The sequence below is a fragment of the Arachis ipaensis genome, chromosome B2 (genome assembly GCF_059453495.1).
Source record: "Arachis ipaensis isolate K30076 ecotype BB chromosome B2, ASM5945349v1, whole genome shotgun sequence".
Lineage (NCBI taxonomy): Eukaryota > Viridiplantae > Streptophyta > Magnoliopsida > Fabales > Fabaceae > Arachis > Arachis ipaensis.
In genome coordinates this window covers 110,087,573-110,104,637 of record NC_142437.1, presented here as the reverse complement: position 1 = coordinate 110,104,637, position 17,065 = coordinate 110,087,573, and the positions used below count along the sequence as shown (strand labels likewise).

General features: G+C 31.6%; 1 protein-coding gene and 1 pseudogene across 1 annotated transcript; both read right to left on the bottom strand.

Annotated features, from left to right (window-relative positions):
• Nucleotides 1-624: 624 nt before the first annotated feature.
• On the bottom strand, nucleotides 625-8,134 carry LOC107625771 (protein trichome birefringence-like 3). The gene is made up of 6 exons (XM_016328477.3): nucleotides 7,806-8,134; nucleotides 6,928-7,183; nucleotides 6,154-6,325; nucleotides 3,127-3,326; nucleotides 1,502-1,660; nucleotides 625-997 (listed from the first exon to the last, which is right to left on the bottom strand). Exons 1-6 carry the CDS (start codon nucleotides 8,014-8,016, stop codon nucleotides 667-669), a joined length of 1,329 nt encoding a protein of 442 aa, XP_016183963.1. The 5' UTR covers nucleotides 8,017-8,134; the 3' UTR covers nucleotides 625-666.
• LOC148575197 (uncharacterized) lies at nucleotides 4,828-5,549 on the bottom strand (annotated as a pseudogene).
• Nucleotides 8,135-17,065: the final 8,931 nt, after the last annotated feature.

Genomic DNA, 17,065 nt, shown 5'->3' with positions numbered 1-17,065 from the left:
ATATAGGTGAATGGATGAGATTTCAGTGTTTAGGGTTACTGGCAAAATCGTAATTTAATAATATAAGAGGCCCATATGGTAGAGAATTATTTGGGCCGGGTTTATTGGTTTTCCACCCAATCAAAATTGTAAGATTGCAGTGGCTACCTACATGTTAACTTTTTAGGATAAGAAACTTTTTGTTTTTAGAATTTAATTTTAATACAGAATTACTTTAAAATAGTTGTATACGTATATTTAATTATATAATATTATTTTAATTTATATTTACTAGATAAGTGTATAAAATATTTTATTATTATTGCATCAAAATTTTTTTTTGATTGAATATTTTTTTAACTTGAAAAATCTTTTTAATTTAAATTTTATTTTGACAATGTTATTTGGGCCTTCACAGAACCGGCCCATTTGTCATTCTGGGTTAACATATTAAAGGTTCTGTACCCAGATCCAAAAAAAAAAGTTTTGTATCAATTCATTAGCCAGCAGTACAATATTAAACAGAACTCGGATTCACGACGAATTAATTCTTGGCTTTTTGGATTGGAAAATAGGGCAGACAACAAAAAAAAAATAATTAACGTGGATAAGGTGAAAATAAGGGTAAAAAAAAAAAAATAATTATCACAATCTAACTTGTTAAATTTTTTAGATAAATATTTTTTTTCACAACATTGTTAAAAATATTGTATTCCAAGTATCTGGAAGTCCAGGCAAACACCAATGCACACAATCTGCATTTTGTGGGTTAGATTTTTCCTCCTTAGTCAACAATCTCCCCCAAGTTTCAGTGTAAACTGAGGAATGAGCATCAATCCTATACTCTGAAATTTGTGTTATGTTAATAAAAGTAACTGCAACTTTCATCTTCTTCACCACCTTCGCCACTACACTCATCATCCCCTTATCTGAACCACTTCCCCAATGATTCTTCTTCGTTACTGGCTTTGTCTCATTCAAACACTTCATATCATCCTTCTTGCCCCAATCTGAGCTTCTGACAAATTAAATATGGCACAAAAAATTTTAAGATTCAAGCCACAAAGAAATTAGTGACCATGTATTTATTAAATTAAACTATTTATATATTACATTTTTAGGTGTGATTTTTTCATTCGAACATTTTTAAGGAGGGATAGTTGTGTAATGAACTTTTTTTTTTTTTTTAAATCAAAACTTGAATGCATAATATTTTGAGTAAAAGAATATTTGAAAGATTATGTTGCTAACAAATTTATTCATAGAAAAACAAAAGTTCAAATATTTAATAAAAATAACCCAAGAAGATCATACAATTGACAAAATTATTCACCTTTTAAATAAGATTTTCTAAAAAATTAAGTCTTTAATATATTCCTTGAATTTTTGTTCTTCTGAACATAATTTTATAATTCACTCCAGGATTTTGGAAACGGTAGTTCAAGATTCAATTGACTTGAAAATAAAGTAGTTACTTATATATAGATAAAGAAAGAAGAAGCTTAAAGTTTTATTGAGAGACCTTGTGTGTATAGGGGACATAGTTGTGAAGAAGACCCTGGTTTTGTTTGGATTTATAGTTGAGTCAATCCAATTTGCCCATGTCCTCAAACCTAAGTTGTAAGCAATTTTTGCATCCAATTCTTCATACCCATCATCCCCATTTCCAAATGAACCCCATCTGCAAATTGATCAAGATGTTAGATATCATTTTCTTTTTCTTTAAATCGAAGATCAAATGTTTTAGGTATTTTATTGCTAGCTTTCTTATGTTGTCAACAGTTTCTTTGCCAACATTATAAAGGGTGTGCAAAATATAATTATCTATGTATTTATGCTTCTTATCAATCTATGTATACATATTCTATGTAATGTAGATGAAAATTATATTGATTTATGTGTAGTATGTTCAAAAATTAATAGAATATAAGAAAATTGATGTGTTGGTCAATTATTGCAAAAAATTATTGTTTCTCTTGAATTTAAGTTCACTATTTGAACACAACGATTTAGACAACACAATTAGCTTATAACAACTTCAAGTTAAGTTTCATTTTGGTCTTTGAGACTTGCAAGTTGTATTAATTTAGTTCTTAATTTTTTAATTGTTATAATTTGGTCTCTTAGATTAAAAAAATACACTAATATAATCTCTCATGTATTTTTTGTCATCAAAGCTCAATGTTGCTAGTGATGTGGTTCAAGTCTTGCCACGCTAGACATATTAAAACAACAGTTATACGCGTTTTGACGCTAAAGAAGGCATTAAACGACGTCATTTGAAGGTTATAACAAGGAACTTGGTTATGATAAGTTATGACCCCTTTTGGCCACGCTTTAAGAAAAAATATGGCCAAATTTCTAATCAATTGCCACTCTTATAAAAACGTGGCCATTGACACTTTTTGGCCACGCTTTTAAAGCGTGACAAAAAAAAAGTATAGTGACAGACTTTTTCTCTTATAGTGTGAAGACGGAGGGGTAGATATAAAATTTAAGATGTTAAATAAGAGTATTTTTAAACTCAAATATTATTAAAGTTTCAATTTCCGTCTTTAAAAAATTTAGTCTCTCATATTTTTATTTTCTAGAGGTATTAAAAAGACTAAAATTTTATATCCTAAAACTAAAATTTTAATTTTAATTTCTGATCACTAAATAAGATATTCTCCAATTTTAGTTTCAGTCTAAAAAACAAAATGCAACTTAGGTAGCATTTGTTTTGAGGTACTGAGACACAAACTGAGAGATTGAAACTCAATATCATGTTTGTTGGTTCAGAGACTGGTACTAAATTTTATGTCTCTGTCTCTAAAATTTTAGTATTTCAGTACCTCCAAAAAGTGGGGACACAGGGGATTAAAATTTTTAGAGAATGAGACTGAAACTTTAATAACATTTTATACCTAAAATATCCTCATTTTAATTAATTAATTTCAATTTTACCCTTTGTGCAAATTAAATTAGAGTTTCATTCTTGTTTCAATTTTTGTGTTCTATTTTGCATCAAACATAGAATATTAAAATTTATTTCAATCTCTGTCTCTTAGTTTTTGTCTCTCAATCTCAGTCTTTCTGTTTCTGTCTCTCCACCAAATACTACCTAATAGACTACGAATAAGTGAAAGGTTGAGACAAGAAGATTACAGCGTTTTAATGACAGGAGGGTTCATCCACCAAACATAGGAATTGAAGACAAGTATGTCCACTCCTGTCCAGTTTTTGGCACGTTCCATGATTGAATCAACTTTCACTATCTTCTTTAGGGGATCTCTTACAACAAAGAACTCAGTGTTGGATTCCACAAGCATTGGGGCCCAATAGAATTCTATGCTGGCATTGTATTCCTACATAAATTATGCACAAAATCAAAAGAGAATCATTAGGTTAGATTTTTTACACCCACAGACTATATATATAGGCATTGTTATAAAATGTATTGTAGTGAAAGCCTGAATTATAATCAAAATTTAAGATTTGAAGTGATTGCATTAGCTATAAATGTAATTTAATTGAGTTAACTATAAAAAAGGTTTATTAATTTTTGGCTATAAATAACTTTTTGGTAATTCTATATGATCAAATTATTTTAGTAAATAAATTCAATTAAGTTGGTCTAATAGTTTATAGATTGATAAGTAAAAATTTTAGTTAAAAAAAAAGAAAAAAAAAAAGAAAGAGAGATATAAAAAAAAACTTGATTAAACTTATTATAAAAATAATTTGTTTACCTAACATTATTAATATCTTTTAGATGCTCTATATGCATATGAAAAAGGTTTAATTATTTTGCTGCTCGATGCAGTTTTATCGAATTTTCAATTAGGTCTTTATACTTTTTTTTTTCAATTGAATCCCTGTACTATATCAAATTTTGTAATTAAGTCTTTGCCGTCACAAAAATATTAGAATCAACTGAATATTCTGTAAATAGAATATTCATTCAAGTGTTAGGCATATTTATTTTGTTTAACAGAATATTATGTTAATTCCAATATTTTTATCACGATATGGACTTAATTACAAAATTTGATATGCTATAGGGATCTAATTAAAAAAAATATAGAGACCTAATTAAAAATTCGATAAAGTTATAGGGACCGACAAAATAATTAAACATATAAAAAAATATTTAATGTATATTTAAAGTCAGTCACTAATGTATATTTATAGCTAATTTATATATCTTTTTAACTAAATAATTAATTATTAAAATAACTAACTCTATCATAATAGAATAATCAACATTGCAATAAACTACTAATCAAACTTTTTCAAATATTAAATATGTATTTGCATATGTAATAATTAATTAATAACTAATTTTTAATTAGTATATTCATAACATGATTACTAAGCATAATACATTTAACATGATCAAACCTTTCTTATTTTCTCTTTTCTCTTCTCTGATTTCTCTTCTTTAAACCCTAATATTTATAACATATATTTTATATATCTTTTCCCAATATTTGTACATACATACATTTTAGACATGTCTTTGCTCATTTAGAAATCATAAGTAAAGCTTTCGGATTTTAATTACCTTCTTTTTTCTTTTTTTTTTTCTTTTTTTTCTAAAGATGACAAATGGTGTAAGATAATTGATATATAATAAGATATTGATTGTTTGTGTATACAAATATTTTTGTTTACTATAGATCACAATTTTACACATTTTCTTGTAGTTAGATGATTCCTTAATTATTTTAAAAATAATATATAATACCCAATACAACATATATATGTTTTTGTTTATGTGCACGATTATTTTGAGTTAAATCCCAAAGTAGTCTATGAGACTCACAAAATGCACCGATTTAATCCCTGATTTTTTAATTACACTATTTATGTTTTCGAAATTAAAAAATATACACCTATTTGGTCCCTTCCTGTTTTCCGTTCAAACTGTTTTCCGGCAACAGTAATGTGGCAATGAATTGTCACGCTAGTACTCAACGACGTCGTTCTCCCCAAACTACTAAATTCATTCAAAGTCGTCTACCAGGTTGTTATTGTTTCCATCAACAAAAGCAGCAATATTTTCAGAGAAAGAAGAAGAAGAACGGTTACTCTTTTTCCTCATGGCCTTTATGTTCCTCTGCTGCTTCTCAGAGCGCTTTCTTTTTGCTTCCAACCTCCTCAGCGTCTGCAAATCCTTCCTCTTCCTGCACTCCTCCTCTGTCTCCGTTGGAAGGGAACATGTTCTTATCAGATTCGTTGTGCAAGGCATTAGCATGTTGTTAGAGTAACCCCAATATCTTGATTATTATTATTGTTGTTATTATTATCTTCATCTCTGATGAGGGACTTTGAGAATGAGAATTCGGGTATTGATGTTGTTTTCTTGATCTTCTTGTTGTTGGGTCCACACCAAAACGACTGTTCATTGAAAGACTAAGACTCAGCTCAATCTCTTGTTCTGCATCTCCATCACCATGCCGATGTTGTTGTTGTTGTAGCTCATGATAGTAATAATGATTCACGGACATGAACCTTTTTAGCAGATCTCTTGGGAAATCGCTCATGCGAGTTCTGCTGTTCTCTCTTTTCTTAATAACTTATGCCATTGAAGAATTTGGGATTGAAACAACAAAAAAGAAGAAAAAAGGTTACCTTTTCCAGGGAAGTAAGAATATCCAGATGGCTCAGAATTCACGAGGACTTGAAAATTGAAGTTTGTTTTTGGTAAGTAACCGAAAATTGGTGATGAACCAGAAGAAAAATAAGGTCGAATCAAATGGTTTTTGTACCCATGCAGTGAGTAAAAACGAACAGGAAAGAAGAAGAAGTGGTGCGCTACTTCTGCAGTTAGAATTAAAAAGGGGTTTAGGGACCACATTGAATTAAACACTTTCAATTACCATATCATGTACCGTTAGACACTCCAGCGTGGCAATCTATTGCTACATCACTGCCGTTGAAAAGCAATTTGAACGGAAAAACAGGAAGGGACTAAATAGGTGCATTTTTTTCAATCTCGAGAATATAAATAATGCAATTGAAAAATTAAGGACTAAATCGGTGCATTTCATAAATTTCAGAGATTACTTTAGAGTTTAAGTCGAGGCTCTTTTACTTAGAATAGCATGTGCTTGAAGTGCAAATTATGTACTCTACTGTATCCAACTTTTCACTGCATCATTGTTCCAAAAGAATTGTATCAATACATACCTTGGCTTGGAAGACTGAATGAACATTTCTACGTTTCATAGATTTTTGGTCTTCAGGTATGATCCATTCAACCATACAAATAAAAGATTCCCATTGGTTTTGTTGAAGTGAATCCCCTACAAATAGCAACCTCTTTCCTTGAAGCTTCTTTAGAGCTAGCTTCGGATCAAATCTAACAAAAACACATCATCCACAAAAATATAATTAAAATGACCTTAAGATTAATAAAAAGACGCGTTTGAATTTTATTTTCTTAAAAGACATGGTTTTTGAACCAAAAAAAAAAAAAAATTTACAACCTAATATTTTTTTATATGATGGAAAAAGTTGTGAATTAATTGTTTTTCTATTAGTCAAATATAAATTTTTTAATTCTAGTTATCTTAAAAAAATTATGCAAATATGTAAAAAAAAACTTTTTTTAGTTAAAAAATGATCTTTTTATTTATTTTTTGAATAAACTACTATTTCTATCTATAAAAATTCAGATGTTGATAAATTTATTAATGAATAAATGAAATTAATTTTGTATTTATGAAAGACAAAATTTTTATTTTTACCTATAAAAATTCAGAATATTGACAATTTTACACATAAATAAAATTAACGTTTATACTTTTATTATATAAAAATAATCTTTCGTGAGTATAAAACTAATTTTATGCATTTATGATCAAATTTGTCAGGGTTTTAAAGTTTTATAAGTAGAAATTATAGTTTAGTCTTATTTATTTAAGTAATCACATTATGTAAGGCTGTTAAAGTGAGATTTACTGTGGTAAAGTGCAATGTTGTGGCTGCCATTCCCAATTGATGTAGTGAGAATCTACCCTTCCATTCTTGACACATGAAAAAGGTCTACTTATGTAAGGACAACTTTTGTCTGTGTACAAAGGCTTTATTGAATTGTTAAACACCCATTTTCCATTTGCAAAGTTGCACTCCTCCTCCTCCTCTTCCTCTTCTAAATCAAATATGTCATTAATCCATGTCACATTTATTACTTCCTTTTGTGTAAGTTTATCACCATCTGTTGGACAAGCACCAATATCATCCATGATTTAATTCAATTCATGAACTCATCAACTTGTTAGGAACCAAACAAACAAATAAAGAAAAATCCTTTTATACATGTATATATACTTCTACTAATTGCATTGGGATCATTTTCATAAGAAAATAAATTATTTTCATAAGAAAATAAATTAAGTCATTATATATCAATAGTGTATTTTTAGTTAATGTGGTCTATATTACTATATATAATTCAATTTTTATTCTTGTTCTTTGAAGGGGGATAAAAAAAAGATACTTGGTTACTTGGTTTCTTTGTGTTTCTTTATATTGGATAGAGAATAATTGTTTCATAACACAATACAATAATACTAAGATATATATAGAGAATAACAAAATATCTATGCTGCATTTTTGGATATATGGAAAATATAGGAAGGGGAAAAAAATTAAAATAAGAAGCATTTTATTATATTTGTCTCTTCTCTAGACAAGTCTGTGTTTCTCTAATAATATATATGTTTTTCTTCTGCCTTGCAATATGTTTCTCTTAATAAAAGAATTTTTAGACAACATAGCAAATTAAAGAATGATGATTATATATTTAATTGTCACATAACTCAATAATCTAAACTTACCAGATCCATGTTTGGTATTGTTTAATGTTGGGCAAGGCTTGGAATTATTGAAAATATTGAAGGTGGTGGTGGAATAGAGGAAGCTAAGTCTTTGCACATAGAATATGGCAATGAACAAGAGAACACAAATTGTGCTCATAGGAAACTTTCCTCCTTGAGGCACCATCTTTAATTTGATGATCATGGTTTGGGGAACGAATGAATGGCACATATACTAACTGATTAAAATATATGGGAAAGAAAGAGTATGAATTTTGATGCGTGAGAACATACATACATACATACATACATACATAGCTTGGTTATTGGGTTTTGGAGTAAGAGTGAAGCTCAATATATCATTCAAAGCATTATCAAGTTATTTCTCAAGCAAAAGTCTCCCTATATAGTGATTATGATTTAAGCACGAGGGCATAAAATATATAATACATATATAATAATGAGTAATCTCTTATTGGTAGCAACTTAATATTAATGTGAGATTGATCAAAGTGTCAAGTCATTTTAGCTTATACCAATCTCATTTTTGTTTAAACTAGATTTCAGGTTATAGATCTTGGAAATTAAATTAGTGAACTTTATCTAAAATATTTTGCAAATTCCTATTTTATCACCCTTATATGATTGGTATATAGTTGTTCTCTAACACTTTAATTTATCTTTAAATTAAGTGTCAACAAACACTAACTTTAATGTTTTTAAATAATATAATTCTTTGAAAAAGTGTACCTTTTCATCGTCCTGTTCTAACCACTCTTTGTCCTTGTTGCAAGCGTAGACGTCAAAAAACACCAGAAATGTTTTTTACCCCTTACCTTGTAGTTTCTTGAAAGCTAGATATAGACGACAATATATAATACATTATAATTCATAGCTTTGATGAGATAATGATGCGGCCAAAGTTACAATCAAATTATGAAGCATCTATTACCCTTTACTAGTCAACTCGAAGCTAGACTAAAAGATTATGTGCGTGGATTATATATATGGGTTGTTGCAACTAATATATATAATATTATTAGTTACGTTGTTAGGTTTGAATTATTATAATTGATAATTATTAGATATTAGGATTAGATACGAAAGAGCAACCGAGTGGATATAGCAACGAGTGGTTTTCTTGGAGGTTGTTTGAGTAGGAGCATGAATTGAGGAAGAGTTGTTAGATTGTGAATGTGATTAAAAGGGGAAATGTGATTGATTCATCCTATATCTTTAATTATTATATATATTAATAACTAAAGTTATCAAACAAACTTGCTAAATCAGAACTCTATTTAATAATTTATGAGGAGTGCTAGGGTGCTAGTAGAATTTGTGATGTTCAACCATCAATTAGCCGTCATCAATATTTTCAATGTCGTGAGACGACATTTAATGGTGTAGGATTAATCATTTTTCTTTTGATGGTTAAATACTTGCCAAATTTCAACAAAAGTGCTGACCCTAAACTTTTTCATAATTTATTATTAATTAATAAGTTATTGTATATATAATACAAAATACAATTTAAATTTTCAATATTTACTTAAAGTAACAAAATGAGCCAAGGATTTTAAAAATGGCTTATTATCGCGCCTTTTAAGGTTTTAAAAAGTATTCTGCTAGATCTTTTAAAGTAATCCTAATTTTGCTCTTTTTCAATTGCGATCAATAGATCAACACAGTGACAAATGTTTTGAATCATGGCAGCAACTACAAATGCGTCTGGGAAAAAGATAGATACAAGTTGGGAGGACGAAGAAACAATAATTTTCCTTGATCAGAAGGATATTTAGCATGGTGTGGACAGGTGCTCAAAGAATTTGATTGGAAGATTAATGACTGATAGACCATTCTCTGGAGATATAATTGAATCGACAATGCACACAATATGAAGACAGCCAGAGGGGTTTAAGACAATTCATCATGGAAGTAATACATTCCAATTCTTTTTTGAAGATGAGACAAATGCAATCAGAATAGAGAAGAGAGCATCATGGCTCTTTAAAACTATATTCTCAATCTCAAAAAATGGAAGGAAGATGAAATATTGAAAGATGCTAATTTTATCCATGTTCCCATATGGATACAATGCTGGGAATTACCAAAGCATCATAAAATAAAAGAATTAGACAGAAAATTTGGCAGCTCGATTGGTGAAGTCCTAGACGCTGGTATATTTCACGTTAGGGGCAAAGAAAATAATATTATTAAAGTTCAGATTAATCTGGACCCAACTAAACCTTTGTGTCAATTCATAAGAGTGGCTGGTCTGAATGGAAAGATAATCGAAGTCTCCCTCAAGTATGAAAGAATTGGCAATTTTTGCAAGTATTACGGTCATGTTGGACATGAAGTAAAGGGATGCATGGTTCAAATCGCTGATTCGATAAAATGAGATATTAAGGAGGAACGATGAGGGAATTGGTTGAAATCTGAATAGGGGCAAGAAGGGAGAATGACAGGGGAAAAAATAGTAGTATAAACAAGCAGCAAGGAGACGGAAACCAGCACCGTACCAAAAGACAAAGAATCCCACTCCAGTTAATTTAATTAAAAGCTTAGGCAGCCTCTCAATGCATTCACAACGAGAGTTACAAGAGAGAGAAGAAGAGGAAGTGGTGAGTATGACTAATCCTAACAACATGATTGTGCCAGTGCTGAATTCCAATGCTACTGACAATTACATTGGAACGAGTAATTTGCAGCAAGCAAACAGCCAAGAACAAAAAAGATAATGCAGATGCGGTGGGGGATTTGAGCTGTTTTGTGTTTCAAGAAGCAGGGGATCAAGCCATGACAAAGAAATCGAATCCAAAGAAAATGGCAAGGAAGATAATTGAAGTCTCAACTATGAAAAAAAGAGCTCTCACAGGAGGAGAAGATAGCACTCAGAACCCAGAGGCCAATAAAGATATTAATGTGAAAATATCGGGGTCTGAGAATTTTCCTATCAGTTCTCTCCCAAGGTAATATTTTTATGTGAAACCAAAAATATTACCTTGACTGTTACAGCTCATTATAGCAAAGCAGGTTTCAAACAGTTTCACTGCGTAGAGCCAAGAGGGAGTGTAGGAGGACTAATTTTGGCACGAAAAGAGACGGAAAATGTCACGGTGTTGAATAGTGAGAAATTTTTTATTCGCTTTTGTTGGACAGACCTGACTAATGAACAAATATGAAAAGTGGTAGCAGTTCATTTGCATACAAAAGAACAGAGCAGAGTTGAGCGATAAATAGAATCACTAATATGAGAGTGGCTTCCAACAATTTTTATCTGGTAATTGGCGATTTTAATGCTATGTCAGCTTTTCATGAGAAGGAAGGTGAAAGAATGAAATTATCATCTTCAGTTAATACTTTCAACAACTTCATTAATGATGGAAAATTGGTAGATTTGGGTTATCAGGGTAGCAAGTTCACTTGGATTAATAGGCAATTTAAAGAAATCCTAATTAGAGAAAGTCTGGACAGAGCTCTAACTTTTCACTCCTTCAGATTAGCCTATTTGAATGCTGCAACTTTACACTTGGAAGATATAGGGTCCGATCACCATCCCCTACTGCTTCTGTCAGAGGTTGAGGGTAGTAAGTCAAAGAGAAGGTTCAAATTTCAAGAGAGATAGTGTGAGAGCAAGGATGTTCTAAATCTAGTAAAAGAGACATGGAAAACTCAAGTAGAAGGGTCTCTAATGTTTAAGTTCTTCAACAAACTCAAAAAATATAGACATTTAATTATCAATTGGCAAAAATTCACCCCTAGTAATTCCAGAAAGTTGATTAAAGAGATGAAATCAGAGCTAGAGTCAGAAAAGGAGAAAAGGTCAACATCGAATAAACTAAAGATACTTCACAAAGAAGAAGAATTAGAAGAGGCATACACAAATGAGGAGCACTATTGGAGAGAGAAGTTTTGAGTTCAGTGGTTGAAGTGGGGAGATCAGAATACTAAATATTTTCAAGCCAAGTTTTAGAGCCTAAATAAAAGAAATAAAATTCATAGGTTAGACAGATAATTCGAGCATCAGTTATACAGATCCGAACGACATCGCTAAGACAACAATTAAGTATTTTGAAGATTTTTTTCAGTACTTCAAATCCAGGGTTAGTAACAAATGATGTTATTAATATAGAATCTACAGTAGATGAAGAGACTAATTGAAGATTAACTAAGAGTTTCAAAAGAAGAGATTAAAAAGACCACTTTTTCATCAACCCGTTCTTTACTTTGGGAGATAACAGATTCACAACTAAATTTTTTTAGCACTACTGGGATATCATAAAGAAGGAGTTAGTGGAAGCTCTGTGTAGTTTCTTTCAGGGGGTAAATTGCTTTGAGCCCTGAACTATACCCAAATTTGCTTGATTCCTAAGGCGCCAACAACAAATTCTGAGTCAAATCTGATTTATCAGCCCAAGTTCGGTATTCTATAAGGTAATGTCTAAGATCTTAATTCACCATATATAAGAGGTTATTTCTAAGGTGATCATTGACAATCAAAACACCTTTATTAAAGGTAGATTAATAAGTGACAACATTTTAATTACTCATGAGCTAATGCATTTTCTAAAAAACAAACGCTATAGAACCAAGATCTAGCCTTAAAATTAGTTACGAGTAAGACATACGATAGAGTAGAATGATATTTTTTTTGGGAGATGATAAAAAAAATGGAATTTTGTAGAAAATAGATTGATTGGGTGAAGGAATATGTTACTACAATGTCTTACTCTGTTACTGTGGATGGTCAACCACATGGTTTCTTTAAACCATGTAGGGGATTGAGATAAGATGACCCTCTTTCCCTTATCTATTCTTAATTTGTGCTTCCCAAATGCTCCACAAAGGAGAACAGAGGCGTGAATTTACGGGTTTAAGGATGAATAACATATGTCCTACTATCAATCATCTATTCTTTGCAGATAATTCCATACTTTTTTGTAAGGTAAATTCTACTGAATATCAGAAGCTGATTGATGTGTTGAATACATTTGGTAAGCTAAGTGGTCATACCATTAACCTCACCAAGTCCTCCCTTTTTTCAATAGAAATACACCAAATCAGACCTGAGATACTCTATCACAAATACTCTATATTCATCATATGGGTAATCAAAATAAGCACCTTAGTCTACTGGCTGTCATCCACAAATCCAAAAAATAGACTTTTAGCTTCAAAAAGGATAAGATAAAAAGGAAGTTATAGACATGGAAGAGATTTATTCTCTGTTAGTGGAAGGGAAATATTGATTAAAGTCGTGACCACAATTGTTCTAATTTACACGTTGAGTTGTTTTTGACTTCCTGACTCTCTCCTAAAGGAGATTCTGAAGAGTCTAATGAATTACTGGTGAAGATAAAGGGTTCATGAGTGGAAATTACAATGGATTAGATGGAACATAATCTACAAAGACAATATGCAATGAAGCATTGATTTTAAGGATCTAAATGCCTTTATTTAATATGGCTATGTTAGCCAAACAGAGTTTGAGGATTCTTACAAAGGGTAATTCACTACTCAACAGAATATATAAAGGCAGATATTTTAGGTATTCTAACTTTCTAAAAGCTTCAACAAGTGAAAATCCATCATGGGCCTAGAGAAGTTTGCTAGAGGAAAGAAAAATCCTAGAAAAAAAAAAAGCTAATATAGAGAATCGACAAAGGTAATCAAGTTCACATTTACCAAGATTCTTAGCTAAAAAATTTTAACCCTATCTCAGCACTTCAACAAAGCAGTATAGATTCAGAGTTATAGTGGGTCAATCAGCTCATGGAAAAGAATAGACAATGGAGAGCAGAACTTGTAAGAGATAATTTTCAGATAGACATAACAGCAGCAATTCTACATACTGAAATAAGAAAAGAAGGTGAAGACCACATCACTTGGAAGCTTGAGAAAAACAAGGGCTATTCTGTCTCTATTGGTTACAGGGATACCTTTTAGTTATTCCATCCCCCAATTGAGCACCTCCTTGATGTTAATGTTACAAGTGTGAGGAGTGTTGAAGTTAGTCCCACATCAAAAAAAGTAAGGAAGAATGAGGAGTTTATAAGATGAGAGACCCATTAACTTGACACCTTAAGGTTTTGAGTTTGGATGTGGTGCCTTCTTATCTTATATTATCTCACTAGATTCCTCTCTGAAATCTCCCCGGTGGTCGAGAGCTCCGCACGGTTGGCTCAACAACTGGTATCAGAGCCGATGGTTTAATCGGTCTGGTTTTAAGGGGTATTCAAGGTGAAGCATCGAAAGTCTTCCCGGCAAAAGGTGGTTCGGGCGGCGTGTCCCGCGGTGTTTTGCGGCGGTGTGATGGATGAATACTCGTGGCGGAGGAGTTAGAAAGAGAGGGAGTTCATGCTTGATGTGGAGGCTCACACTTGAGGGGGAGATTGTTAATGTTGCAAGTGTGGTTTTGAGTTGGATGTGGTGTCTTCTCATCTTATATTATCTCACTTGATTCCTCCTCGAAATCTCCCCGGTGGTCGAGAGCTCTCCACGGTTGGCCCAACACTTGAGTAGTGCAGAATGAAGAAGCTATGGTCTTCTATTTGGAATCTTAACTCCCCACCCAAAGTTAAGGTGTTTATTTGAAAAGCTTGTCTTGATGGTCTTCCGGTGCCTCACTGCCTGAAGAGTAGATTTCCGGCGATTTAAGACTACTGTCCTAGGTGTGGAAATTTGGAAAAAACTGTAACCTATTGCTTAATTGGATGCCCTTTTGCTAAGGAGGTTTGGAATCAAGTTAATATCTCCGCGGCGATGGCTTCCGATAATTCCTTGGAGTTCTGGCGATGGTGGCTCAAGATGATTGAAAAAATGAAACGACAACCTCATTGAAACATCAAATAGCACTGACAGCCGCAATCATCTAGAAGCTATGGAAAGATCGCAACTCCCGGATGTTTGAGCAGCAAGCTTCCTTCTCAGATCTTCTTTTAGCGACGGCAAAGGATCTTTAGCAAGATTTCAAGAGAATTCGTTCCTATTAACTCATTTGGATGTTTCTTTCTATAGTTTTTACTCCTTCCTTTTATTTAGTGTTGTTTTTGAGTTTTAAGTTTCTGTGGGTACCCCACCTGTTGACATTGTGGTTGTCCAAGTCAAACCCACTCCCTACGTATTTATTTCATTACAATATATGAAATGAAATACACTTGACTTTGGGGGAAAAAAGGATTAACCAGCATGGCAATATTCTCTGACGCGGCGGTATCCACAAGAGTTTACCCGTCGGGGATGGATTTGAGGAGCAATTTCGCCTGCAGGGGACGGGGACCCATATAATTCGTCACAACTGTGAGGGTCGCCGTCTTGTCGAAGCAGTAAGGGTTACTATCGTCGTCTTCGTCGCAGCAGTAGGGGTCACCAGTCTTCGTCGTTCTTCATCGGCATCATCAACCTCTTCGCCATTTGCTGCTCCTCTTTCCGATAAGTCAGACTATGTGTTTTTCATTTACCTTAAAGCATTTGTTAATTTTTATAGCATTGTTTTTATTTTTGTGGATTTTGTGATTTATCATTCATGTGATTTCTGTAATTTTCAAAACGGGTCGGTTTAAGATTTGGAATCCGCCAAATCTGCAACCGTTAAATTTGCGGATTTTGGTGGGGCGGGACGGGCCAGTCCGCCGGGTCAAAGGTTTTATTTTTCTTTTTTTATTAAATAAAAGAGTAATTACTACTACAAAATTAATAATTATATAATTTTCAAACATTTTTTTAAATTTTTTTTAGTTATTAACTTTATTTATTTTATTTTACAATTTCGTATATATGCTCAAATTATGTGACTTATTTTTTATTGACAAATATTATTTTAAACAATTTTATTGAAGTTAAAAATTAGAAGAAAGATAATAAAAAAATTATATTATAATTTGACTATTTTTTATTTGTATTTAATTTTTTAATTATTATTTTTTGGTTAATTTTAATAAATTTTATTTTTTTTTAAAAAAGAGTTAAGCGGACTATTCCGCTGGCCTGCCAATCTGTTATAAAGCAGAACAGACTAACATTTTAAATCCATAGATGATGGAGTAGGTCGGCCCGTCCTATTTATGGTGTGGACTTAGAGGGAACGGAATAAATTGGAGTGAGCCGACCCACTTTGCTACCCCTAATCCCTACATGCATGTACACTCTTTTACATTCTCCACTATTTTAGTTTAATTAATTATATTATAAGTCCCCATAATATATGACTCCGTATTTAATTAAATTTTTAAAGTTTCAAAATTTATTCAAATCCTCATTATGATAAAGTTTTACAATTTACTCCATGGAATAATAAGCTAATACGATGGATACTTTTATCTATTTTTTTATAAGATTAAACATAATACATTTATATTATTTAATTCAACCAAAATATTTTGTAATAATAAATATTTTTTAGGGATTTCATTCCAAACATATTTTTATATAGCTATTTGTGCGAAAAATTTTAAACAATAGAAATTTAAATGAAAATTATTCCAAATTATACCGATTTCGCAAGTTTATTAACTTCATACCTACTATTTTTTATAAGCTCTTATGTAAATAAAAATTAATGTCAATGTCTATGTTTTTTTTTTACAATTTTTTGCAAAAAAGATACTATTTTTTAAATAACAGATTTTTTTTTTCAAATTAAAATAAAAATTTCTTAACCAAGATAGAATGTTTTAGATAAAAATATAGTTCAAGTGTTTAGAATGGTGGCTATTTCACAAAAAAATATAATTAAAACAGGATATATTTACGAGTATTATACATAGCAAAAGATAAGAGGGGAGAATTTGTAAATATTGCTTTTGAATAATTGAGTAAATTCATAATTTCTGAGTTTCTAAAGAGACCAACAAATACATGATAAGATGGATGATGATAATTTGTCTCTGATTTATGCTAGATATCATAACAAGCACAAAAAATTATACAACTTTTTGATAAGTAGAACAAGTTTAGACATAAGAAAAGCACTCTAGATGAGTTTTGAACATCACTTCCGGAGGCGCCGGAGTCATCCTCGAAAGCCAAAACGGAGTCGTGATCGAACAGTCAGTACGATATGAATTTCCAGTCTTAAACAACCAGGCAGAATACGAGGCCCTCTTGGCAGGCCTAGCCCTAGCTCGGGAAGTCGAAGCAAAGGTCCTAGAGGTAAATACCGACTCACAAGTAGTCAGCTCCCAAATTAACGGAGACTACCAGACACGAGATCCCCTACTCCAACAATACCTCGCCAAGGTAAACAAACTAAAAGAAGGATTCGAGCGAGTTACCATACA